The 26244-nt window shown below is 33.4% G+C and overlaps 2 protein-coding genes, 1 long non-coding RNA gene and 1 pseudogene across 11 annotated transcripts; 1 reads left to right on the forward strand and 3 right to left on the reverse strand.

Moving 5' to 3' along the window:
• Positions 1–44: 44 nt before the first annotated feature.
• Positions 45–18276, forward strand: LOC106377247 (phosphoglycerate mutase-like protein 1). Of its 6 annotated transcripts, none has more exons than XM_048750679.1 (11): positions 45–268; positions 724–792; positions 928–1035; positions 1128–1207; positions 1454–1616; positions 1703–1777; positions 1913–2001; positions 2228–2347; positions 2422–2466; positions 2548–2598; positions 18112–18276. In XM_048750679.1, exons 2-11 carry the CDS (start codon positions 733–735, stop codon positions 18140–18142), a joined length of 822 nt encoding a protein of 273 aa, XP_048606636.1. In that variant the 5' UTR covers positions 45–268; positions 724–732; the 3' UTR covers positions 18143–18276. The 6 variants fall into 6 exon arrangements, with proteins under 6 accessions (XP_048606636.1, XP_048606633.1, XP_013672902.1 ...); XM_048750680.1 differs by having other exon boundaries at positions 60–268; positions 731–792; XM_048750676.1 differs by lacking the exon at positions 2548–2598 and having other exon boundaries at positions 18060–18276.
• Positions 2927–5214, reverse strand: LOC106377249. Of its 3 annotated transcripts, none has more exons than XR_007320570.1 (6): positions 4487–5213; positions 4287–4380; positions 3936–4003; positions 3655–3814; positions 3451–3526; positions 2927–3271 (listed from the first exon to the last, which is right to left on the reverse strand). It is a non-coding gene; the product is annotated as an uncharacterized LOC106377249 (long non-coding RNA). The 3 variants fall into 3 exon arrangements; XR_007320569.1 differs by having other exon boundaries at positions 3655–3716; positions 4487–4607; XR_002657128.2 differs by having other exon boundaries at positions 3655–4003; positions 4487–5214.
• Positions 18277–18479: 203 nt separating the features above from the next.
• Positions 18480–21007, reverse strand: LOC106348043 (fatty acid amide hydrolase-like). Of its 2 annotated transcripts, none has more exons than XM_048750682.1 (10): positions 20839–21007; positions 20476–20556; positions 20307–20390; positions 20111–20214; positions 19905–19997; positions 19546–19614; positions 19324–19388; positions 19185–19246; positions 18962–19072; positions 18480–18787 (listed from the first exon to the last, which is right to left on the reverse strand). In XM_048750682.1, the coding sequence occupies exons 2-10, from the start codon at positions 20530–20532 to the stop codon at positions 18701–18703; spliced, it is 732 nt and encodes a 243-aa protein (XP_048606639.1). In that variant the 5' UTR covers positions 20533–20556; positions 20839–21007; the 3' UTR covers positions 18480–18700. The 2 variants fall into 2 exon arrangements, with proteins under 2 accessions (XP_048606639.1, XP_048606638.1); XM_048750681.1 differs by having other exon boundaries at positions 20761–21002.
• Positions 21008–21908: 901 nt separating this feature from the next.
• LOC111212851 lies at positions 21909–24498 on the reverse strand (annotated as a pseudogene).
• Positions 24499–26244: the final 1746 nt, after the last annotated feature.

The following is a 26244-nucleotide window of genomic DNA, read 5'->3' on the forward strand; positions in this document are numbered from 1 at the left end:
TTTTGTTTTTGGCTTGGCTTGGCTTGGTTCGTTGTACGTAATCATAAGAAGCGGACCCAGCTGGTTTGAATCCGTGGTTTACGATTTTTCTTCTCCTGACATTATTTTTATTATTTTTCTTGCTACAATAAAATGATAATTGTAGATCAAATAAGTGATTAGTAGAATAATAATGATCCGCTAATCCATATTCTCCTTCTCCTACTTCATAATCCCATCTTCTCTCGTCCCTCAATCTCCTTTGGTTCATCTCCTCCACCAATCTCCTGTAAGTCAACATGTGTATGCATCTACTACCTATAATGAATTAGTAGTTGTCTGAAAGTCGCTTACTTTCTGGAAATCTGTAATCATAATCTCCTGCATTGTCTCCTGTTTTCTTCTTCAATTTTGTTTGTGTTTTTTGGCGTTAGATTTAGCTCAAATCTTGGTTTAGCCACAAGATCTTATCCGATTCTGGTCATCTCTGAATTGAGTTCTTTTCAAATGTTGTTTATCTTTCCCTTTGTGTTGATTCAGTTTTGACTTTTTTTTTTTTTTTTTTCTGGACAAAGTTACTTGATTCTTCTACCTTTTTTAGGTCTTGGATTTGATTTTGTCTGAAAAGGGCGAAACTTTTGTTTTTAGAACACTCTGCTTGCTTGTCATTTTCTACGGTTGATACTGAATCATGTCCTTTTTGTTGTTTCTGCGCCTCGTATCTGAGATTAATGTTTGAATCAGTTTGCAGAGATGGAGGCTGGCGCTGGTATTGGTTTGTACCCGCTTCACCGCTGCAAAAACATCTACCTAGTGAGTTTTTGTTTTTTTTGTTTTTCTTTTTGATTATGCAGAAAAAAAAAAAAAAGATTCAAGATGATATAATGTTAGCCTGTATCTAAGTTTCCGGATCAGAAGTATTGACTTGTTTTTTTTCTTCTTCATCAGGTGAGACATGCTCAAGGGATTCACAATGTTGATGGGGACAAGAACTATAAGGCTTACATGTCTCATGACTACTTTGATGCTGAGTTAACCCAACTTGGCTGGCAACAGGTTCCATGAAACACCTCTTTAGCTGATGTAAAACACACATCTAACACTTCAGTTTTAGTTCCCTGAATATTAGTAGTTTCTGTTGGTTACAGGTAGATAATTTGCGTAAGCATGTTCGTTCCAGTGGACTTCACAAGAAGATTGAGTTGGTCATCTCGTCTCCACTCATGAGGTACCCCCTTTAGACAATGTGTGATTACCAAAGATCTTTAGTTATTAATGGCCTGTGGTTTTATCATGTGGCTAATAGAGTTACTGGTTATTAACTTCCTCTTATACTAACTAATACATTGTGTGAGACTTGTGTCCTGCAATTCATTTGCACTAACTTTTTTTTTTCTATTTTGAACAGAAAACTTCCTTTTGATAAAACTTTGAAGATGCTAACATTGTAACAAATGTTTTGTTTGATATGTAGAACAATGCAGACTGCTGTTGGTGTTTTTGGTGGAGATGGCTACACGGATATGAGCGATGTACTACCTCTAATGGTAGCAAATGCAGGAAACAGCAACCGTGCAGCTATATCGAGTTCAAACTGCCCACCAATCATTACAGAGGAGTCCTGCAGAGAACATTTGGTATGCCATTTCAGCTTACTACATACTTGGTAACTTGTAGCTGCATCCGGTTTTAACATTTGAATTCCATTTAATTGTGGACACAGGGTGTGCATCCATGCGATCAGAGAAGAAGCATCAGCGACTATCAGTTTCTTTTCCCTGCAGTTGACTTTTCACTGGCAAGTAAAAAAAACATTGAGTCTTATTAGATGTGTCTGACATTGATTATTACTGGTAATCTTCTGGTTCTGCTCAACCAGACTATTAGCTCATATGTGTATCAAATGACTCCTCACATTTAAATTTGTCTTCAGATAGAAAGCGACGAAGACATTTTGTGGAAGGCTGATGTTAGAGAAACAATCGAAGAACTTGCGGCTAGAGGCAAAAAATTCCTCAACTGGTACACTCTCTTCTGTGTGTATAACCTAACTAACCATGACTGAAGATGTAGGAAAGTTAGAACTTGAAACTTGGGAAAGTATCCAATAGTGTATCTATCTCTTATAAGAGAAGATTGTTGTAGCTCTCAGAAGTTTTGTAACTTTTCGTTCTTATATCGTTGTGTTGGATGTGAGCATCTCAATTAGTCTTAAAGATTCAAAACTGTGTATGATGGATTTTTGTAGGCTATGGACAAGGAAAGAAAAAGAGATAGCGATTGTGACACATAGTGGATTCTTGTTTCACACATTGAATGCTCTACAGAATGAGTGTCATCCAGATGTTAAGAAGGAAATTTGCAGCCAGTAAGCTCCCCTAACCTTTTGTTAGTGAAAAACTTCAAATCTATTGCGTTGATAATATGCATTTTGATGTGCAGCTTTGCGAATTGCGAGCTACGTTCAATGGTCATCGTTGATAGAAGGTTTGGAATTTCAAAAATGTTGTTTCTTAATAGAACATTTCGTATATAAATCTAATGTTTTTCCATGTTGAAATTCAACAGTATGTTGGGATCGGACGTATCAGTGACTGATTATCCAGGGAAGATTCCAAAGTATCTTCCAAGTGATGCTGTTGTAGAGGATAATAACATCAAAGGTTAATGATTCTATTTAAGCACGTCTTCCAACTTTCTATCTCTCTATCCCCATGCCAAAAACAAGCTTCTTTGTTGTATGCAACTCTCTTCCTATTAGTCTTTCGCATTGAGTTAAAAAGATCTCTAAGATATTTTGTGACAAACTTTGATTTATACAAAAGTATTTGCTTAATTAAGAATTGAATGATAAAATTGTAACTTTTCTAAATGCTGTAGATGAAGAATTTTAGAAACGTTGTGCCCTCTGTTTTGAAAGGGTCTAATCTGGTAGAAGAACCGCAAATATTATCAACAACCAATACACATTGTATACATCTCTTTTAAAATTTGTCAATCATAAATATACAACACGTTTTATAACAAAACACTCGTCAATTGGTTTTATCTGCAACTACAAGACCCACTTATTGATTCTAATGTCAGGTTAACCTGAAAATACACTCAATGAAAATGTAATGTCAGGTTAACCTGAAAAATACACGCAATCGATGAAAATGTAACACAGATATTTGACCCCAACTCAGAGATGATCGAAGCCTTTTCACTTCTCTGCCAAATCAGTATGGACTCTGTTTGTATTGAGCATATCATGAAATACAGCAGGTTTCTTGGTTACTGGAGCAAGTTCCTGAAACACACCACAAATAGAATACAAATATCCGGGTAAGAAATCTGACCCGAGAACCAACCAGCTACAGTGCTACCATATTTTCCCGGGTCAGGAGACAACAAAATTTTCAAAGATAAAATGCTTGATGGACCATTAGAGATAGATGATAGAAGGTAACAGAGAGAGACAGAGAGTACCTCAACAGCAGCAGCTAACCCAAGGTCTTCCCATTATTTGTAATCCTATTGGAAGCCCTTCCTTATCATACCCAACCTGCGTTTTTTTTCTTTCCATATGTTACTCAAAAAGACAAAATGATTATTGCAAAGAATAGGACCATGTTCCTTTGATATGTACACGGCCGGCTTACAGAGTAACCAAAAAACAAAAACATCGCTTACGGGTACAGATATGGCTGGGAAGCCCAGGAGGTTTGCAGCTACAACAAATCGCATCAAATAAGCTGAAAAGAAATCAACAATCTCTATTATCAGAAGCTGAAGAGAAATCAACAATCAAACCTGTTACTTGACAAAAGGGGGTATCACAGGGGCTGTCATACTGTTTTTACAAGACAAACATTTCACCAGCCAGGTAAGAGAAGTTCAAGCAGTCATTCATATACAAAATACAAATAACGTATTTGAAATGAACTATCTATTTATGGAATGTTTTTACGTACCCAGTCGTAGGGGTCACAATAACATCAACGTTTTGAAGATATCCATGTGATACTCCATCAATCTTCGCCTGCAACAAGTAGTTTATACAAGCAAGCAGCCGAAATAGTGTCATTCATATGTACTAACACTTTACTTTGCTACAAATCAGACTTTTGTATACAGTAACAGATTCTTGATCCGTTTTCTGGTTACACCATGTCATTTTGTGGGTAGATCATAAGTGATATCTGCTAATACTTAACAGACCTTGCTTAGTCAAACTTATTAACTCCTTAAGTATGCAAAAACTTTAGACATTCATGTGATTGAAGGCAAATCTGGAAGGTTTACACTTGTTGGTCGTCATTTACCTTATACATTGCGCAGAAATATAGTCTGAAGCAGAGAATGACTGGAAGACCGCAAAACTGGTACGAATATCATAAGATAATTTTGATTTTTTTCCTGGAACGTTACGACAGTGAAGAGAATGGTTAGACCAGCATTCTAATTTGTTTTGTACGTGGTAGTAATCACAGCTACTGACATCAGAGCAAGCGTAAAGACATACCCAGCCTCACAGTACGGAGTAAGAGAACGCAGTGCCGCAGATCCGATGGACACAACATGAGCTGCACGCATCTCTTCTAGTTCTATTTCCACTACCTGCGATAGTACCATATAGAGATATTAGATGAAACTATATATTGATAGAGGACTTATTCATTATATAACCTTTTTACTATATAATTACATAGGTAAATCATTATGTATGTTCTGCACCAACTCCGCACTTATCACAAATGGCAAGCTTATTTGTAAATCCTTGAACACCACAGGTATCACATACGTTCACCTGCCCAAAAAAAATAATTCGATGTAACATGGTACCAATAGCTTAAGTTATAGACCTGGTTAACTGACTATAAGCAAAAATCTTTATGTACTTCTTCCTCATCAGTATCATTCAGTTCATCACTGTTTGTTTCATATGTGTTTTTAGGTGAAGATATTGGCGTGATCTCTTTGGATTCCACAATCTGATCATCCTTATGAGTGATTGAAACCATTGATATAATTTCTTGTTTCAAAGATGTTTTTTGCAGTCCAGATCCCTAAATTAGAGAAAAAACTATTGATGAATATCCAACACCATTAACAACGGAAGGTAAAAGGTTAGTTCTTTAACTTTAAAACAGGAAAATTGCATAAAAAACCATAAAGTTCGCAAAAGTTTGCACTTTAAACTTTGAAGCTCAACTGATAACACTTTAAACAATGAAACTTGTTTAAATAATATATTAAACATCGAAACTAACTTATTTGTTGCACACGTCTAAATTGTGACCTGTTACTATTCATTAGCATGTAAAAATCGGTGATGTGGAAGTTTACTTTTAAAAAAAATACTTTTAATTATTTTAATTAAAAAAACAAATTAAATTAGATAAAAAGTCAATATAAATCACAAAAAATTGATACAAATTCAGGAAAAATTAAGAAATATAAAATAAATTCATAAATTCAAATAATAATGATAATAGTAATTTATAAATTCGAAAAATTATTATAAAAACCGATTAAAAATTAAGAAAAAATAAGTAAAAATAAGAATGAAAAAACAGAAAGTAAAATAAAATAAAATTTTAAAAAATTCAAAAATAAAAATAAAATTAAGAAATTGTAGAAATATATAAAAAATAGAAAATAGGAAATTTATAAAAAAAATATGGAAAACAAATAAAAATTCAAAAAAATCAAAAATTTAAAATTAAAATTTGAAAATGAAAAGGACTTGAACCTTTTTGACATAGGGGTGATGGTGACAAACTTAATCATATCACTGTAAAAAGTTATTATAAGATATAATAGGATTTTAAAACAATTTGTTGAATATTAAATTTTTGAAATTTTCTTTAAATTATTATTTTTTATTTTGAAATTTCTTTCATTATAACGATAAATATAAAAATCCAGTTTTTATAGATATATAAAACTATAATTTAAAGTATTAACAAATAAAAAGCATTTCTTTTGCAGAACAAAAGAAAAATACTAAAATATTGTTTTTTCAAATCCATTTCATACAGAGCAGAGAGTCGTGTACCCACACGACGTCTCTTTGCACAATGGTCTTCTTAAGGGACCCTTGCCCAAGCAAAGGATTCGGAGATGCTCTCATTCGGGTATGAGCTTAGAAGTTACTAGTAGAACTCGACTGATTAGATGAACCACAATCTAAAGAAAGGTCCAAGTTATTATCCACGCTCAGGTCAAGGTTTGGATCAAGGTTCGTATCCAAATTCAGGTCTAGGTTAGGGTTCACATTCAGATCTATGTTAGGATTCAGGTTTAGGTTAGGCTCTATGTTCAAGTCCAGATTTACAGTTTCAGAAGACTTTTGAGTGCTTAAATCATTTTGTTTTAAGAAATCCACTTTCTCCCATCTGCGAGAGGAAACAAATCAAAAGTAATCTTTGTTTATTTTATTTTTAGTTACCAATATGGTTTATTTTTTCCGTAACTTTATTTTATATTATGGATTACCTACCTCAACACAGTCATTGCAAGACCATCTTTCGGGAACATCCTCAAGTTCTACAGCCATGCAACAATAACTGCAGTAACCCGAAATATAATTAAAAATGCGCAAATATAACCTTTTTACTATATAATTACATAGGTAAATCATTACGTATGTTCTGCACCAATTCCGCAGTTATCACAAATGGCAAGCTTATTTGTAAATCCTCGAACACCAGTACACCACAGGTATCACATACGTTCACTTGCCCAAAAAAAATCATTCGATGTAACATGGTGCCAATAGCTTAAGTTATAGACCTGGTTAACTGACTATAAGCAAAAATCTTTATGTACTTCTTCCTCATCAGTATCATTCAGTTCATCACTGTTCGTTTCATATGTGTTTTTAGGTGAAGATATTGGCGTGATCTCTTTGGATTCCACAATCTGATCATCCTTATGAGTGATTGAAACCATTGATATAATTTCTTGTTTCAAAGATGTTTTTTGCAGTCCAGATCCCTAAATTAGAGAAAAAAACTATTGATGAATATCCAACACCATTAACAAGGAAAGGTAAAAGGTTAGTTCTTTAACTTTAAAACGGGAAAATCACATAAAAAACATGAAGTTGGCAAAAGTTTGCACTTTAAACCTTGAAGCTCAAGTGATAACACTTTAAACAATGAAACTTGTTTAAATAACATATTAAACATCGAAACTAACTTACTTGTTGCACACGTCAAAATTATGACCGGTTACTGTTCATTAGCAGGTAAAATCGGTGATGTGGAAATTTACTTTTAAAAATATTTTTATTATTTTATTAACAAAAAAAAAATTAGATAAAAATTCAATATAAAACTCAAAAAACTGATACAAATTCAGGAAAAAATTAAGAAATATAAAATAAATTCATAAATTCAAATAATAATAATAATTTATAAATTCGAAAACTTATTATAAAAATAAATTATGAAACCGATTAACAATTAAGAAAAAATATGTAAAAATAAGAATAAAAACAGAAAGTAAAATAAAAATTCAAAAAATTAAAATAAAATTAAGAAATTGAATAAAAATAGAAAATAGGAAATTTATAAAAACATTATGGAAAATAAATAAAAATTCAAAAAAATTCAAAAATTTAAAATTAAAATTTGAAAATGAAAAGTACTTGAACCCTTTTGACATAGCGGTGATGGTGACAAAATTAATCATATCACTGTAAAAAGTTATTATGAGATATAATACGATTTTAAACATTTTGTTGAATATTAAATTTTTGAATTTTTTTTAAATTATATATTTTTTTTTGAAATTTTATAAACTACTTTTATTATAACGATAAATATAAAATCCAGTTTTTATAGATATATAAAACTATAATTTAAAGTATCAACAAATAAAAAGCATTTCTTTTGCAGAATAATAGAAAAATACTAAAATATTGGTTTTTCAAATCCATTTGAGTCGTGTATCCACACGTCGTCTTAAGGGACCCTTGCCCAAGCAAAGGATTCGAAGATGTTCTTATTCGGGTATGAGCTTGGAAGTTACTAGTAGAACTCGACTGATAATATGAACCACAATCTAAAGAAAGGTCCAAGTTATTATCCACACTCAGGTCTAGGTTTGGATCCAGGGTCATATCCAAATTCAGGTCTAGGTTTGGGTTCACATTCAGATCTATGGAAGGATCTCGATTGAGATCTATGTTAGGATTCAGGTTTAGGTTAGGCTCTATGTTCAAGTCTAGACCTACAGTTTCAGAAGACTTCTGAGTGATTAATTCATTTTGTTTTCGAAATCCACTTTCTCCCATCTGCAAGAGGAAACAAATCAAAAGTGATCTTTGTTTATTTTATTTTTAGTTACCAATATGGTTTATTTTTTCCGTAACTTTGTTTTATATTATGGATTACAACCATGCAATAACTTTGTTTCGGGAACATCCTCAAGTTTTACAGCCATGCAATAATTGCAGTAACCCAAAATATGATTAAAATGTGCAAATATAACCTTTTTTACTATATAATTACATAGGTAAATCATTACGTATGTTCTGCACCAACTCCGTAGTTATCACAAATGACAAGCTTATTTGTAAATCCTTGAACACCACAGGTATCACATACGTTCACCTGCCCAAAAAAATCATTCTATGTAACATGGTACCAATAGCTTAAGTTATAGACCTAGTTAACTGACTATAAGCAAAAATCTTTATGTACTTCTTCCTCATCAGTATCATTCAGTTCATCACTGTTCCTGTCATATATGTTTTTAGCTGAAGATATTGGCGTGATCCGTCGAGCTATCATGAATCATCAGAGCAACGGGCAGAGCCCGCGTCGACCTTTTATCTAATAAATGCATCCCTTCCATAAGTCAGGTTTGTTGCACGTATTAGCTATAGAGTTACTACGGTTATCCGAGTATTAATTACCATCAAACAAATTATAACTGATTTAATGAGCCATTCACAGTTTCACAGTCTGAATTTGTTCATACTTACACATGTGCGGCTTAATCTTTGAGACAAGTATATGACTACTGGCAGGATCAACAAGGTAGCATTCATAAATCAGGGCAATACCACGTCATATTCTCTCAAACACAAGGAAAATGTGAATAGACGAAGACTTGACCGTCATCTTTTGTCCGTAGACAAACATGCTTAGCGGGACAAAATTTCTTCGAGTCACCGCCATAATCTTTCCGCAACCGAGATCTCAGCAAACAGCTTATTCACCTTTGTGAACGATGCATAAATTATGCAAAGACGCAAGGATCACAAGTGCCAGCTTATTTGTTCACGACTTCCCCCACTGAAGGAGATGCCGCTAACAACATTTTAAGCAAAGCTTAACAATTCCTTATAGATAGGTACACAACACATGCCTCTGATCAGTTCAACAAGCATAACTATGCTAGTGAAGAAACTGAGAAGGATAGTTGGTCTGTAGTTGGATGCGCGAGCATGGAGCCTACAAACACTAGCTATACAATCACCACTCATACGCCGCACGTTCAATTGCCCCGCTAACATCAATCTTTCCAACCATTCTCGAGATGTAATCAAAAGAGCAGCTGGAAGACGGATGAAACCAGGCCAAGACCACACAAGCACGAAAATTTGATGTTAAGGACAAAACGGTCAGCCGGAAAAGTCACCGGAAAATTCCCCGGAAAAGTCACCGGAGACAGTCCGGCCATCGGACATGTCCCCGGAAAAGTCACCTCAACCCAACAATCGATTGTGTTGCACCAAACACTCGGACATTACCCATACCCATTCGGACTCCCACCCTCAGCGTAGGCACAGAAGAGTGCCTACCCTTTATATAGACAAACGATTTTTTTTAGTCTGTCACCAGTAGACATTGGTTGTGTTCCTGGAGTATTTTTAATGTAAAAAAAGTATATTTCGAATTTGAATCTGATTTTTTGCATGTTTCATAAGGATGGTTAAAACTATTTTCTGGTAAAAAAAATTTCTGGTAGATGTGTCTGACATTGATAATTATTACTAGTAATCTTCTGGCCAATGAGCTCTTTGTTTTACAGAAATAATTAATGGAGTTTGTTCTCTTCTTCATGAAAATCTCTCTCTAAATCTCTCTGATCTTTCGATCTATTCTCCTACTTGTTAAAATCTCATACAGTTGACTTTTCACCGGCGAGTAAAAAATATTGAGTCTTATTAGATGTGTCTGACATTGATTATTACTAGCTCAACCAGACTATTAGCTCATATGTGTACAACAAGGTGGCTCATATGTGTATCAAATGACTCCTCACATTTAAATTTGTCTTCAGATAGAAAGCGACGAACATATTTTGTGGAAGGCTGATGTTAGAGAACAATCGAAGAACTAGCTGCTAGAGGCAAAAAATTCCTCAACTGGTATATTTTCTTCTGTGCCTATAACCTAACTAACCATGACTGAAGATGTAGGAAAGTTAGAACTTGAAACTTGGGAAAGCATCCAATAGTATCTATCTCTTATAAGAGAAGATTGTGTAGCTCTCAGAAGTTTTGTAACTTTTCGTTCTTATATCGTTATGTGTTGGATGTGAAAATCTCAATTAGTCTTAATGATTCAAAACTGTGTATGATGAATTTTTGTAGGCTATGGACAAGGAAAGAAAAAAGAGATAGCGATTGTGACACAGTGGTTTCTTGTTTCATACGATGAATGCACTCACGGCCGGCTTAACATTGTTATTGGCCATCGGCAGGAATAATAGTTATATTTTGGCTGGAATAATATAATGATAATACTATATTTTGGCTGGAATAATATAATGATAATCATATATTTTGGGGTAAATTTATAATGATAATTTAAAGAAACAATACGTGATTTTATTATCTTCTAGCTAAGATATTGGAGGTGATTGGTTAAGTTTTATCTCACTACTTTAGCTTTATTTATTTTTAAAGCACTTAATTTTACTAATTATGTTGTACCTTTATTTTTGTAAGTTAAATCCTACAACATATTTCTATTAACTTTTACCAATCATGCTTTACCTTTACTTTTAAGGCTACAGAGAAAAAATTAACTACAACATATTTCTATTAACTTTTACCAATCATGCTTTACTTTTACTTTTAAGGCTACAGAGAAAAAATTAAAGCAATTTTTTTCTTACGTATTTTAGGCAAAAAACGTACATCTTTGTTTTATAGGCTGTAGAAACTGTACAATGAAAAACTATCTATAATATCAAATAAATTAGAAAATCATAATAAAAACATCTATAAATATTTTAGTTTAATTCTGGTTGTTTTTTAAATTATCGATTTTTTAAAAAAAACATAAATATTATTTACATATCACATTTTAAATAACAGTAAAATTTTATAATTTATAAAAATCATTAATAAAAATTATTTTAGTTGACAAAATTTAATTATTTTATATATACATCACATATTTTATTTTGAAATATTTATAGTTTACAGCTACAACAAATTTAAGTACAGCAAAAGTCTCTGCAAGAACATCTACAATAACAACTGTACAGCTACAGCCAACTTAACTACAGCTAAATTTTTACAGCTAAATTCTTACCGCTACGGTCGAACCAATCATCACCATTGTTGTAGAATTTCATTATATTTAGGAAAACAAATATTTTTGTTACTGAATGTAGATTACAATCTTTAATTCTTTTAACTATCTTAAGTTTATGTCACTGAGAAAAAAAACTGTGATGTAATAGAGGTTATTCACTTTAACGGTTACGGTATCTAAATCATATATATTAACATACTGATTATTAAAATGTATAAAACCTATAGTTTCATGGTTTAGTCTTGTGGTGATAGTTTTGTTAATCTATTATATGTTACATTAACTAAATAAGTGCCCACAAATTTATGTGTGTTGTTCTGGTTATTTCATTTAAATTTCTTGGTTTAGTTTGGCCAGGCATAATTATTATAGCTACTATTACTAATATATCAATTCTTGGGAAATTTAAGTGTGGAGAAATTGCAAAAAATAACTAAAAACTTGATTTTGAATACAAAAGTATACCCCAAATTCAATCAAATGTAAAAATAACCCAAAAGTCTAGTGAAATTACAACAATCTTCTTATGACCTAACAAAAAACTTGTATTGAGTTTTACCATTATAACCCTCCGTGTGAGAAGACTTACACGTTCAGTATATCTTTAAAATAATTAAAAAAATTATAAAAATATTTTGATGGGAAAAAATTTAAAATCATGTAATAATAAACATTTCTAAATGATGTAAATTTAGTTTTACTAAAATTGAATTATTTTCAACATAGATGAATGAATGTAGATTAATCCTTGGTTTAAGGTTTGGTAATATATGTTATAGTATTGTTGGTATATCTAGGCTTATATTTTTAAATCTTACCTTCTTCTTTTAAAAAAAAAATGTGACATATAGTGACTATCTAATAATTTGATATAAACAATTTTTAAGTATCTTACAAGTTTAAGAAAATGTTTTTAGCTTAATTATTTGATTATATGGTTCGGAAGACTCACATAAGACTTCTTGAGAAGTCTTCTGACATATCCTGCCTAAATTTTAGTAGAATTTAGGTTCCCGCCTAAACTTTTGAAGAATTTAGGTTTCCCACCTAAATCGAAGTCTTCTAGAAGTCTTCTAAGGGAAGTCTTCTCATGTACTAGATCTTAAAAGTAATTAAGAAATTTTATTAAAAAATAACTTCAAAGAGAAAAAATCGAAATCATGTATTAATAAACATTTCTAAATGATGAAAATTTAGTTTTACTAAAATTAAATTATTTTTAATATAGATGAGTGAATGTAGATTGAGTCATGATAGCCTTTGGTTTAGGGTTTGGTAACATGTTATAATATTGTTGTTATTTGTAGGGTTAGATTTTGAAATTTTTTTCTTTTTAATTTTCTTTTAATTTGACATATATGTGGTTATTGACTGTCGAATAACTTAATTTAAACACTTTCTAAGTTTATTTTAAGTTTAAGGAAGTGTTTTTTGCTTTGTTTTTTTATTATATGATCTGGAAGACTCTGAGAAGACTTTAGTTTAGGGTTTAATAACATATGTTATAGTATTGTTTGTATTTAGGGTTAGATTTTGGAATCTTAAATTTAAAAAAAAATTGACCTAGAAGTCTTTTCATGTATTTGATTTTAGAGTCTAGAAGACTTCTTGGGAAGTCTTCTATATCGAAAATATTTAACCTAATTGAAATTTTTGTCTCCATATATAAAGAAAATTTATGTAAATCTTTCTTCCTCTCAAATGGCTGCAATAAAATGTAATGTTTCTCACTCCAAAACTCTTCCATCTCTCTTTAGGGGGGCCTATTGGAAATGGAATTTGTGTGGAATCAGAAAATTTTTGAAGTTCAAAGTTTTTTAAGAGTTAAGTAGATTTGATGAATTCTTGCCATATGTATTGTATAAATTTTCATTGATTATGATTGATTAGCATGAATTCCCATATATGTTTTTATTTCCAGATTTATCTTTCTATAAAAATACTTCTAATTTTTTTATTTCAAGAAATATAGTATTTGATGTTAAAATAATTTTTTTGATTTTTTAATATTTGAATTTGTCTTGTTTGATTTTTTAAACTTTTCTAAAGTCAACCTATGTTCTTGATCATGTTATCTTTAAAATTTTTGTTATCTTTAAATTTCTTTTTACAATTATCTTTTACAAGTCAACAAGAATGTAATACAAAACTTTTTGTGCATGTATATTTGTGTTTTTTGTTACATAGATTCTAAGAATCTTATGAGTATATATGATATTTGTAAAGTTGATTGTTATGAGTAAAACTAAAGAGAATTTATGTCCCAATAACAAGAGAGTTTACTAGAATTACAAAATCAATAAAAACTAGACTTTTTGAATAACAAAGGATTTTATATGAAATTTAAAAGTCAATAAACCAATAACAAAGGATTCTAACAAGATTGTAAGAATACATAAACCAATAACAATAAAATCTCTAAATTTTATAACTCCTTCAAAATTTAACTGCCAGTAACCCCCCCCCCCCCCCCCCCCCCTTAATCTCTTTGAACATCAAAACACCAAAATTTAAATCCATTTCTCATCTTTTTCTTATGTCTTCTCACTAACTTATCTTTCACTCCTTCAAAGGTAAATCTATAAATTTTGAATATGTATTATTGTGTATTTTTTATATTAGTTTCTAATAAGTTATAGATTCAACCTAATGTGATTATTTTTTTATTATTTAAGCATAAAATTATATTTTTGAAGTTTTTCTCTGTTTTGAAGCCATTTGAATGTTTTTGAATTTGCAAGTTTTTCAGATCTGAGACAGACTTTGAAAGACTTCTTAGAAGACTCTCGGAAGACTCCTCAGAAAACTTCTTGGGAAGTCTTCTAATGCATTTTATGATAGAAGATTTCCCACGAAGTCTTCCGAAGTCTTCTGCCCAAAGTGGTACAAATTTTGGATACGTATTTTGTGTGTTTTATATATTAGATTCTAAAAAGTTATAGATTCAACCTAATATGATTGTTTTGTCATAAAAATATTATTTTAGAAATTTTCTCTGTTTTGAAGTCATTTGAATGCTTTTGAATATGCAAATTTTTCAGATCTGAGTCAGACTTTGGAAGACTTATCAGAAAACTCTTGGAAGACTCTTGGAATGCATTAGAAGACATGCCAAGAATTCTTCATGAAGTATTCCGAAGTTTTCTGCCAAAAGTGGTACAATTTTTGGATATGTATTTTGTGTTTTTTATATATTAGATTCTAAAAAGTTATAGATTCAACCTAATGTGATTGTTTTGTTTATTATTTAAGCATAAAATTTTATTTTTGAAGCTTTCTTTGTTTTGAAGCCATTTGAATGCTTTTGAATATGCATATTTTTCAGATCTGAGTCAAACTTTGGAAGATTTCTCAGAAGACTCTTGAAAGACTCTCGAAAGACTCTTGGAAAACTTCTAATGTATTTTATGCTAGAAGACTTTGTGGAAGTCTTCGGGAAGTCTTCCGAAGTCTTCTGACCAAAGTGGTAAAATGAATGATGTCAAGTGGAGTCCAAACTTATCTATGTTGAGAAATGATATCTAGCTCCATGTGTAATAGTTTTGTTTTTTTTAACGCTGGATAATTATGCTACTACAACCATGAGAAATATTACAGACGATTCTACAGTCGACAATTCTACATGTCGTATGAGGATTCACGTCTGACTGCATCACTAGAGCCGCCCTATGGGATCCACGTTTGACGGTACTCCTTGCGCCATGCTGCAGATCTCTTGTAAGTTTTTTCTCCCTTAATCTGCATAATTCTGCATTCTCCGGGAATTGAAACTCAGACCTCTTGGTGTAGAAGCATTAATGAACCCTTGGTCAAACCACTGGACCAAAGGGGCTTCCACATGTAACTCAGACCTCTTGTTTTAGTTGTGAACTATTTTGTAAATTTGAAGAGATGTTAATCAAAAGAAATAGATAAATATGTTCATGTTTTGTCAAACATACTTGACATTATTAAAGCTAATGATACAACATATCAAGAAATTTTTTTAATCATTCTACCCACTCATAATAAAACAAAACAACACAAAAACTTAGTGAAATTTACTAAAACTAAGAGAGAAAACTTCACAAGAAAACTTAGTCAAATTCACAAAAGCTCAAATTTGAATTTTAAGTGAAAGTTGAAATTTTAAATCTCATGTAAGTTAAAAAGTATATCTTATGATATAAAAAGACACATTAAACCACATGACTAGAATTCTTGAAGTTACGTGACACTTTTGAAAGTTCAAAACATACCTTAAAGTTACTTAATGCTCTTGAAAATCTAACGTAGAAGACTTCTCCAGAAGTAATCTCTTAAGAGACTTCTTAAGAAGTCTCCTCGGATTAGCTAGAAACATTAGTAAACATAAATATTTGTAATCTCATAATTATCACCAAATAAGTTAGGAATTTCATCCAGGAGACCCAAAATTGACTAATACACATGAATTAATAAGAAAATATTAAAAAGTCATTTTAATTGTAGAGAAAATGAAAGTTTATTAAACATTGACGTAGAAGTCTTCTATTTAGGTCAATTTTGCAATTGCAAATTTACGAAGGAAGACTTCTTAGGAAGTCTACTCTACATAAGACATCTTGAGAAGTCTTCCTTTGTAAATATTGACTTACTTTTGAATTTATAAAATTCTCGAAAATGCTAGAGAAAACTTCTCTTCTAGGATAAACATGTTAGTTTTGCAATTGACCGAAGTTTGTCAGTTGACTTTTTATAGAAGACTTCTCGGGAAGTCTTCTCGGGGAAGACTTCTATAGAAGTCTTCTGAAAGTCTTCTCAATGTCACAAGAAATCTACCTGAGATACTTTTCCAGTTGGCTATATTTGACTTTTCCAGAGAAGACTTCTCTAAAAGTTTTCCGTCAGAAGACTTATATAGAAGTCTTCTCTCGTGACTAAAGGTTTGACCAAAACCCGAAATAAAATTTGAGAAGACTTCTAAAAAAGTATTCTCATTAATATTAAATGTTTTACTACTATTTTTCAATTGTAAAAGTAACTCACGCAGACTTCTTGTGACAGTGAGAAGACTTCGGGAAAACTTTCAGAAGACTTCTATAGAAGTTTTTCCCGAGATCGGGAAGTCTTCTATAAAAAGTCAAATTTCTGACAAACTTCGGTCAATTGCAAAACTAACATGTTTATCTGAGAATAATTCTAGGGAAGTCTTCTTGGTGGAGAACGCATCTAGCAAAGCCATCTGAAAGTCTTCCCGAAGTCTTCTGAAAGTCTTCCCGAAGTCTTCTGAAAGTCTTCGCGAACAGATCTGAGAAAAAAATGATTTCATACCTTGAACCTGTGAGATGACTTGCTCAGCTTCTCTAATCACCCAGAACTTCACTACAAAAGCTACCAAGTTGTTAATGACCGTGAATCATAAGCTTCAATGTCTCTATGAACCTTACAAAGCTTGAAATCAAAATCTTCTCTTTTGGAAGAATTTGAAGAGAAAGTGAAAGAGATGTGATTTGTGTGCATAAATAATGAGATATGAAGAGTAAAAATCAAAACTTTGATGCATTAAGAGCTTCAAATTGGTTGTTCATGGTGGTTAGTGTATTGATGGCAATGACAATATTGAAAATACTTGGTGAATATGAGGATGATAAGGTAAAAGACTCATTTTCAAAAAAAAAAAGTAATGGCATTTTTGTGAATAATTCAAACTTCTAGGATGAATAAAGAAAAAAAAAGTTAAAAAAATGTCATTTTTTGGTTTGACTTGAAAATTTTAGTCATTTGAAAAAAAAAACAATAAGTGTTTGGTTTTGAACATTGATTTCCCGGTTTATGCTATCCACGAATTTATGGCAGGAGGTGTTTTACATATTAATGTTCATAGTGGTGATGTGCAATAAGTAATTTAAAGATTTTATACAGATTTTGTTGTATATTAGATTTAGGAAATGATTTAATAAATTAAAAAAGACAAAAAATAAAACATAAGATTAGAATCTATTAATTACTTCAATGGCATATGGCATAGGATTGTAAATAAGTTGTAAGTCTAAGGGTCAATTTCAATTTGTACTTCAGTTTTAATATATTAGATATCTTGTGACGAAAATAAAACTTTATGCATATTAAATATTTTTGGATTCTTTTCAATTTTATTTATTATATTTATAATTTTTTTAATATAAAAATATAGATTTATAAAAAAAAAATAGACTCCTTAACTATTAATATACTCGGAGAGAGGACCAAGCCCGGACCGGTCGCACCGCTTGTCCTCAACCGGCCCTGAATGCTCTACAGACGGCCCTGAATGCTCTACATAATGAGTGCCATCCAGATGTCAAAAAGGAAATTTGCAGCCAGTAAGCTCCCCTAACCTTTTGTGAGTGAGTGAAATTTACTGCGTTTATGATTTGCATTTGGTCTGCAGCTTTGCGAATTGCCAGCTACGTTCAATGATAATCGTTGATAGAAGGTTTGGAATTTTGGCAATGTTGTTTTAAAAATATAAAAATACAATCAAAGGTGACCATATATATCATAATGCGTTTTTCATGTTGAAATTGACAGTATGTTGGGATCGGACATATCAGTGACTGATTATCCAGGGAAGATTCCAAAGGGGGTTGATCTTCCAAGTGATGCTGTTGTAGAGGATAATAACATCAAAGGTTAATCAATGATTCTTGTTTAAGCATTGTCTTCCAACTTTCTATCTCCATCCCATGCCAAAAACAAGCTTCTTTCTTGTATGCAACTCTCTTCTTATTAGTCTTTCGCTTTGAGTGAAAAAAGATCTTTAAGATTACTTTGTGGGAAACTTGATTTCTCTTTGCTAAATTGAGACTTGTGTGATAAGATTGTTCGCAACTTTTCTAAATGATATAGATGACATGTTTGAAACTTTGTCCTCTTCTGTTTATTATGAAAGCGTGTAATCTGGACTCTGGAGGATACCACCGCAATATCATCAACTCAAACAAAAACCAATACGCACAGTATACATCTCTTTTTCAAATTTATCAATCATAAATATACAACACGTTTTATAGCAAAACAATCGTCCATTGGTCTTATCTGCAGCTACAAGACAACTTATTGCTTCTAATCTTTATAAACAATGTCAGGTTACTTAACCTGAAAATACACACCAATCAATCAAATGTAATGGAGATAAATGATATCCCATTCAGAGAGAACTCTTTGCCTTTTCACTTCTCTGACAAATCAGTATGGACTCTGTTTGTATTGAGAAGATTGTGAAACACAGCAGGCTTCTTGGTAACTGGAGCAAGTTCCTGAAATGCCACATTAAAATTCAAGATTCGGTTAAGAAACCTGACCCGATAACCGGCTATAGCATCAAAAGGGACATCAGACTTTCATAGATAAAACTCTAAACGAAGAACATCATCGAAATTGATGGACCATTACAGATAGATGATAGAAGGAAACAGAGAGAGACAGAGTACCTCAACAGCAGCAGCTAAAGCAAGGACGGTAGCTTCAGCCCAAGGTCTTCCCATTATTTGTAATCCTATTGGAAGCCCTTCCTTATCATACCCAACCTGCGTTTTTTTTTTCTTTCCATATGTTAAAAAGACAAAATGATTATTGCAAAGAATAGGACCGTGTTCCTTTGATATGTACACGGCCGGCTTAGAGAGTAACCAAAAATACAAAAACATCGCTTACGGGTACAGATATGGCTGGGAAGCCCAGGAGGTTTGCAGCTACAACAAATCGCATCAAATAAGCTGAGAAGAAATCAACAATCTCTATTATTACAAGTTGAACCAAAAGTTAAGAAGTTAAAGAGTTTCGTTTGGCAAACCTGTCACTTGAAAATTGGTTTCTCCATTTTTCAGAGCGTCAGGGGGTATCACGGGGGCTGTCATGCTGTTTGTACAAGTAAACATTTCACCAACCAGGTAAGAGAAGTTCAATCAGTCATTCATATACAAGTAATGTATCTGAAGACATTGGAAGCAAATGTTTGTTAACAAATCTTGTCGCTAGGAGATGAACTGTCTATTCATGGAATGGTTTTACGTACCCAGTTGTAGGGGTCACAATAACATCAACGTCTTTGAAGATATCCATGTGATACTCCATCAATCTTCGCCTGCAACAACAAGTTTTACACAAGCAAGCAGCCTCTATAGTGTCAATCATATGTACTAACATTTTACTTTGCCACAAATCAGACTTTTGTATACAGTTACAGATTCTTGATCCGTTTTCTGGTTAGACCATGTGATTTTGTCGGTAGATATCTGCTAATAAATCAATTCCAGGTCATGGCTACTCTAGCAAAGACTTATGAGATCTCGCTTAGTTAAACTTATTAACTCCTTAAGCATGCATAAACTTTAGACACTCATGTGATTGAACAGCTTGTTGGTCGTCATTTACCTAATACATTGAGAAGAAATATAGTCTGAAGCAGAGAAAGACCGGAAGATCGCAAAGCTGGTGCGAGTATCATAAGATAATTTTGAATTTTTCCTGAAACGTACGACAGCGAAGAGAATGGTTAGACCAACGTTCTAATTTGTTTTGTAAGTGATGGTAATCGAAGGTGTACAGCTAGTGAAATCAGAAGATGCGTAAAGACATACCCAGCCTCACAGTAAGGAGTAAGAGAACGCAGTGCCGCAGATCCGATGGACACAACATGAGCTGCACGCATCTCTTCTACTTCAGGAACCACTATTTCCACTACCTGCGATAGTATCATACAGAGATTGTCGTTGAAAGAAGATAATGATAGACAACCTGTATAATGAGAGAAACCTATTCAAATGATCAGCTTACTTCGCAACCATGAGTGTTTGATAGGAGCTTAAGGATGTCTTCGCATTTGTCAGAGATTTCACTTGAATTAACATCATTGAACCACTGCATGAATAAAAACAATACACTAGATATACCACTGAAATAACAGAATCCAACTCATGTAAACCAGCAGGGATACAAAACCCACCCTTGTATATTTCCCTAGTCGTAGAGATCCCATAGCATTGCCTCCGTTGTGAGACATTAACTTCGGGAAACAGGGTGGCGTCTACACACACAAAAAAAAAAAAAATCAAAGACCAAGTCATACGGATACAGTGCAGGAATATTTGCCATGGTCAAATGAATACATGGCATACAATGACCATCACATGATAATGAGACGTTTCCAGAAACGACTATCTGTTATGCTTTTTCGTTAAGTTTTTTTTTCAGAGTGAGGTCTTGAATATGTTATGGCTGAAAAAGTTACCGGGTTTAAGTTAAGTCTATCAGAAGACGAAGAACCCAAGATTGCTGCATACATGAGAAACACACAAAGGAAGATTACCTAAAATTCAGGTTTATCGAAAATGAAACATCTGAAATAACAAATGTCTGCTTTGCATTGAACGGTTTCCGTTGCACCTCCACTCACTATTGTTGAATGCTTTACAAATATGTCAATGATGGAAAGATTGAAACAGCTTAGTCATTCACCAGGCTAAAAAAATAGAGAAAACTTACACCAAGAGAGCATCTTCCACCGATGAAGCAAGTGGACTAATAATTTCTACTGTTCCACCTTCACATAATGACCTGTAGATATGACAGTGGTCAAACAGAAACCACATGCCTTACACATAGTTCAGATTTTGTTTTAACATGCCAGATAGTTTTACTAGTACCAATGGTTTTCTGTTAATACTGTTACGAATAGTGAATCTTAACTCTTACCCTGTCATATCTGTCCGACCATATGTTGTTTTCAGTCCAGTTATACCACAAAGCGATGAGGGATGCGGACAGAACCTGCATACCCAGCACGCGTTAAACAGACAACGCATATCATAGGTCATATCAAAATAACTTTGGTACCTCCGCCATCTGTTCCTAGAGCAGCTGAACATAGTCCAGAGGCAACAATAGCTGCTGAACCTGAGGAAGATCCGCCTGTGTACCTTTCAGGTGCGTGTGGGTTTCTTGTGGTTCTGCAATGAAACATACCAGGAAAAAAAAGACGATGATCGTAACAAAACAGTTTGAAATTTTTCATACAAGTGAGGTTTGTGTTCTCTGATGCTTTGCTTACCCGTAATTCGAATTGTTCCCTGTTGTCCACATGCCTATCTCATGCATATTAGCCTTTCCAATTAAGATTGCACCACAACTGCGAAGTCTTCAAACAACTACTGAATCATTCTCCACAGAACGATCTTCGTGCAGCCATGTTGTTCCCCCTATCATGGAAAACCTTATGACAGGTCTGCTCGATCTGGAGGTGTTTTAAATAAAATATAAGAATGACATACTCACCCTTTGTAGTATGGGGAAAACAATCAATATCGTCCTTGATTGTCACAAAAATCCATAGAATCAAAATCAGCATTGTGTAACGAACGAACCTTTGATGTCTTCTTCTTTATATTTGACAGCAGAAACATCAACCTCCTGCGCCGGTTTCATGACCTTATACTTACCCATCTCTACAAGCAAGCACTAAAGTCATCAACTTTCGATTCATCTAATAGGTCACACGTCACTATTGTATACGTTAAACACTGAGAAACATTTTGCAAAAACGAGGCAAAATCACAACACACAAAATTGATGAAAGTTTCTTCAACTATCTCATAAGAATCCCAGATTCCACAATCAGAAAAAGTTCAGGAGAAAACAGAAGAATCCAAGCAATCAAACGAAAGAAGCTAAGCGCAATCAGGTTGAACAGAAACCTCTTTCAGCTGATTCACAAACGTAGAATTCAGACTGCGAAGTTACCTGTGACGGTGATCTGAATCGGCAGAGGATTAGGTAGTGAAGCTTATCAACTTGCTTCGACGCGGATTTGAAGAAGCCGTGCGGATGAGCGGTGAAGTGGTTGGGAACTTAAATGCTCGCTCACTTATACCCGATTTGTATTATTTTGACTAGGCTGCAAGATCAATAGCTGAATGTTTCTAGGCGACTCCTATAGCAGATAGTCCCATGGGTTTCGTATATCCTTTCATGCCCATTTTCGATCTTACACTATTCACCATCTCCCACATCCCAGCATCAGCATATATGTTGGAAAGCAACACGTAGACGCTTGATTCATTGGATCCCATGGATAAGAGTTTCTCTGCTATTTCTTCTGCTAAGTCTACATTTTTATGGATTCTACATGCATTCAGAAGAGCTCCCCAAGCACTGGCCATTGGTTTCACAGGCATGTTATCGATAAAAGACTTAGCTTCACCAACTTCACCAGCTCGACCTAGCAAGTCTACCATACACGCGTAGTGCTCTTCCTCTGGTGCAATCCCGTAGTCACTTGTCATCGACACAAACTGCTTCCGTCCTTCGATGTTTCCTGAATGGCTACAGGCCGACAAAAGTGAGACATATGTCACGGAGTTTGGAGTTAGGTTCCGCGACTTCATTTTACCAAAACAATCCAGAGCTTCCTCTAACATACCATTTATCCCAAAAGCATTGATCATAGAGCTCCAAGATATCACATTTCTCTCTGGCATCATATCGAAAACCTTCCTAGCCATTAGAATGTTCCCGCATCTAGCGTACATGTCGATGAAAGACGTGAAATTTACATCGTCCATTTCAATCTCGTTTCTTATCATGTAACCATGAACACTTCTCCCGTGCCTCTGAGTCCCCGAGCTCGAGCAAGAAACAAGAAGAGCCGCTAAAGTACATTGACTCGGAAGAACAGATTCTCTCAGCATCTGCCTGAACAGATCAAAGGCTTCAACAGCTCTCTCACACTTTGCAAATCCAGAAACCAGCGTTGTCCACATCACCACATTCTTATCAACACTTGTTCCAAACATCTCTCTAGCATTATCCAACAACCTGCATTTCACATACATATCTACAACAGAGGCTTGTAAATAGCCACTCTGATCTATAAACCCCCTTCTGATGGATAAACTGTGCACTGACTTACCTTCTTTACCAGCAAAGACATTCCCACAAGCCTTCACCAAACATATCAACGTAAGCGCATTATCGACCCCCAAACCCGCCTCTCTCAAGAGATAAAACAAACGAAACACTTCAGAGTCTCACGAGTATCTCAAATACCCTTTCATCAAAACCGCCCAAAGAACCGAGCTTCTCAGAGTAATTTCGTCGAACACCTTCTGCGCATCTTCCATACGACCAAACTCTCCATACATCTCGACCAAAGACGGAGCCACATAAGCGTCCTTATCCAACCCATTCTTCATCGCCAATCCGTGAATCAGAACCCCATTCTCTAAAACCCCTAACCCCACACAAGCTTTGATCGCGAACACTAAATTGAAACTGGCGACGACGCCATCGCAATCCCTCCTCATGCGATTGTAAAGACGCAAGCTTTCGCAGTGATTCTTGGATTTGGAGTAACCGGAGAGGATCGTGTTCCACGAGTAACGGTTCCTCTTCCGGGGAGGGATTCGATCGAAGGAAGCGGTGGCGAGATCGAGACGATTCGATTGGATGTAGGAGTTTGTGAGACTGGATCCTAGAACGACTTCTTCTTCGAGTCCATGGACTATAACCTTCGCGTGGAGCTGTTGAGTATGGCGCAGTGCTTTGATTTGGGTAAGGATGGTTAGAAGAGCGTTGGTTCTGTTCACCGGAAGCATCGGTGGTGAAGTGCGCCTCCCCAAAAAAAAAAAAAAAAAAAAAAAAAAATCAACTATCTCATAAGAATCCCAGATTCCACAATCAGAACAATTTCAGAAACTGATGAAATTTCCGAGAAAACACAAAACCTGGTTCGAATCATCTAAGCAATGAAACTAAAGAAGCTACGAGCAATCAGGTAGAACAAAAAAAAAACTCCACAAGCTGATTAACAAACGGAGAATTCAGCTTGCGAAATTACCTGTAATCGGCGGAGGATTAGGTAATGAAGCTTACCACCACCAACTTGATTCGCCGCAGAGTCGTGCGGATGAGCGCTGAAGTTGTAGGAGACTTGTAACCCAATTTTTGCATTATACTGTACTTACGTGATTTAAATGAACTTGTCTCTTTAGCCAACGACCCAATAATAGAAGAATTGTTGAAACGAGATTTCAAATTAACAAAACCATCCCCTTATCCTATAAAAATATAATTTTGGCCCCGGTAATCTAAAGCATCGATAATCGGTTTGTTTACTTCCCTTTCGGGGTTTCTTAGGATACATAAACTAGTTTAGTCAGTTTGATTTGGTGCAGATTTTTAAAATTGCATTCGAGTTGGATTTTTGGTTTCCATGAAGTATTGGTTTACTTAAGCTGAACTAAATCAGAATTTGGTATAGTCCCTACTAGAATTTATAGGATCTATTTGTTACTTATTGAGAAACTCATCAGCATGCTCAAGATCTAGTAGAGATCAAAGTATGTGTATTATCTAGTCTACAATATCAATAGTGAAAGTGAAAAGTTTTGGCCGAAATGGATTGGTAAAATCGCGTAAAAAACCACGAAGTTGGTGAAAGTTTGCACTTCTTTCTTATTAAAGTAGAAGTACTTTAAGATTTGTTTGGCAACATAGATAGCAGTTAAAAAAAATAGTGTTGTTTGAAAACATGTATAGCAATAAGTTAGGAAAAAAAAGTAATGGGTTTATGCTATTAAAAAAAATTGGAAGTCTCATCACATTATATTAAAAATAATGGGTTTATGTTACTTGTAAGGGTGTAAAAATGGGTAAATCAATCCAAACCAAACCATATCCAAATAGTTTTAGTCTTATATATGGGTAATGGATAAAACCAATCCATTTGACAAATGGATTGAGTTAATCCATAACTCATTTATATTAATGAGTTAACGGTTTTAATGGTTAAACTATGAACAATAATTTTATAGTTTAAATGGTTATTGTGGATTACAAAAACAAAAGAAAAATAATTATTAAATAAAAATATTATTTTAGGGATGAAAATAAAAATATTTTTTAGACTTTAAAAACACACCTATATGTTTTGGTGGAAAAAACAATTTTGATATTTGGCGGAACACAAAAAATTTGTGATTTTTGTGATAATCCTGATATTTAACAAAAAAACCTGATTTTTTGTTTTGGCGGAAAAAGTCGATTTTGCTGTTTTGGCGGAAAAAATGTGGTTTTGGTGGGAACACGTTTTTGCAGTTTTGGTGGGAAAACTCGATTTTGTGGTTCGGGTGGCAAAACTCAATTTTACGATTTTGGTAGAAAAACTTGATTTTAAGGTTTTAGAAAAATTAAGATTAAATTTGGCTTATTAAAAAACCAACATATAATATAATTAAAAATTTAATGTTATGAAAAATATATTTAATATAAAACCAAAATATATTATGAGAAACCAAAATATATTTAATAAAAGACCAAAATATAATCTAAATTTGGCTTATTATGAGGAATTGGGTGTTAATAAAAATATATATGAGAATTATGTTAGATTTAGTTTATTAAAATATAATTTTATATATGAGAAAATAAATAAAGTTTGGTGTAGTTAAATTGGTTTAGAAATTTGGTTTGGTTATTTTTTTAATATATTTGATTTATTTTTTTGTTTGTTATGAATTGTTATTGGTTTGGTTATGGATAACTCATCACCCATTACAAATCCAATCCATTTTAACTCAATCCATTAAGTCTATCAACCCATTTAATCCATTAATCCATTTGTACCCAATTTTTGTATCCATTAAGATCCATGGATTGGATTGGTTTGGATTGACCCATTAATTTTTATCTTTTTTGACACCCCTAGCTACTTGATATA

This window comes from Brassica napus, chromosome C3 (genome assembly GCF_020379485.1).
Source record: "Brassica napus cultivar Da-Ae chromosome C3, Da-Ae, whole genome shotgun sequence".
Classification (NCBI taxonomy): Eukaryota; Viridiplantae; Streptophyta; class Magnoliopsida; order Brassicales; family Brassicaceae; genus Brassica; species Brassica napus.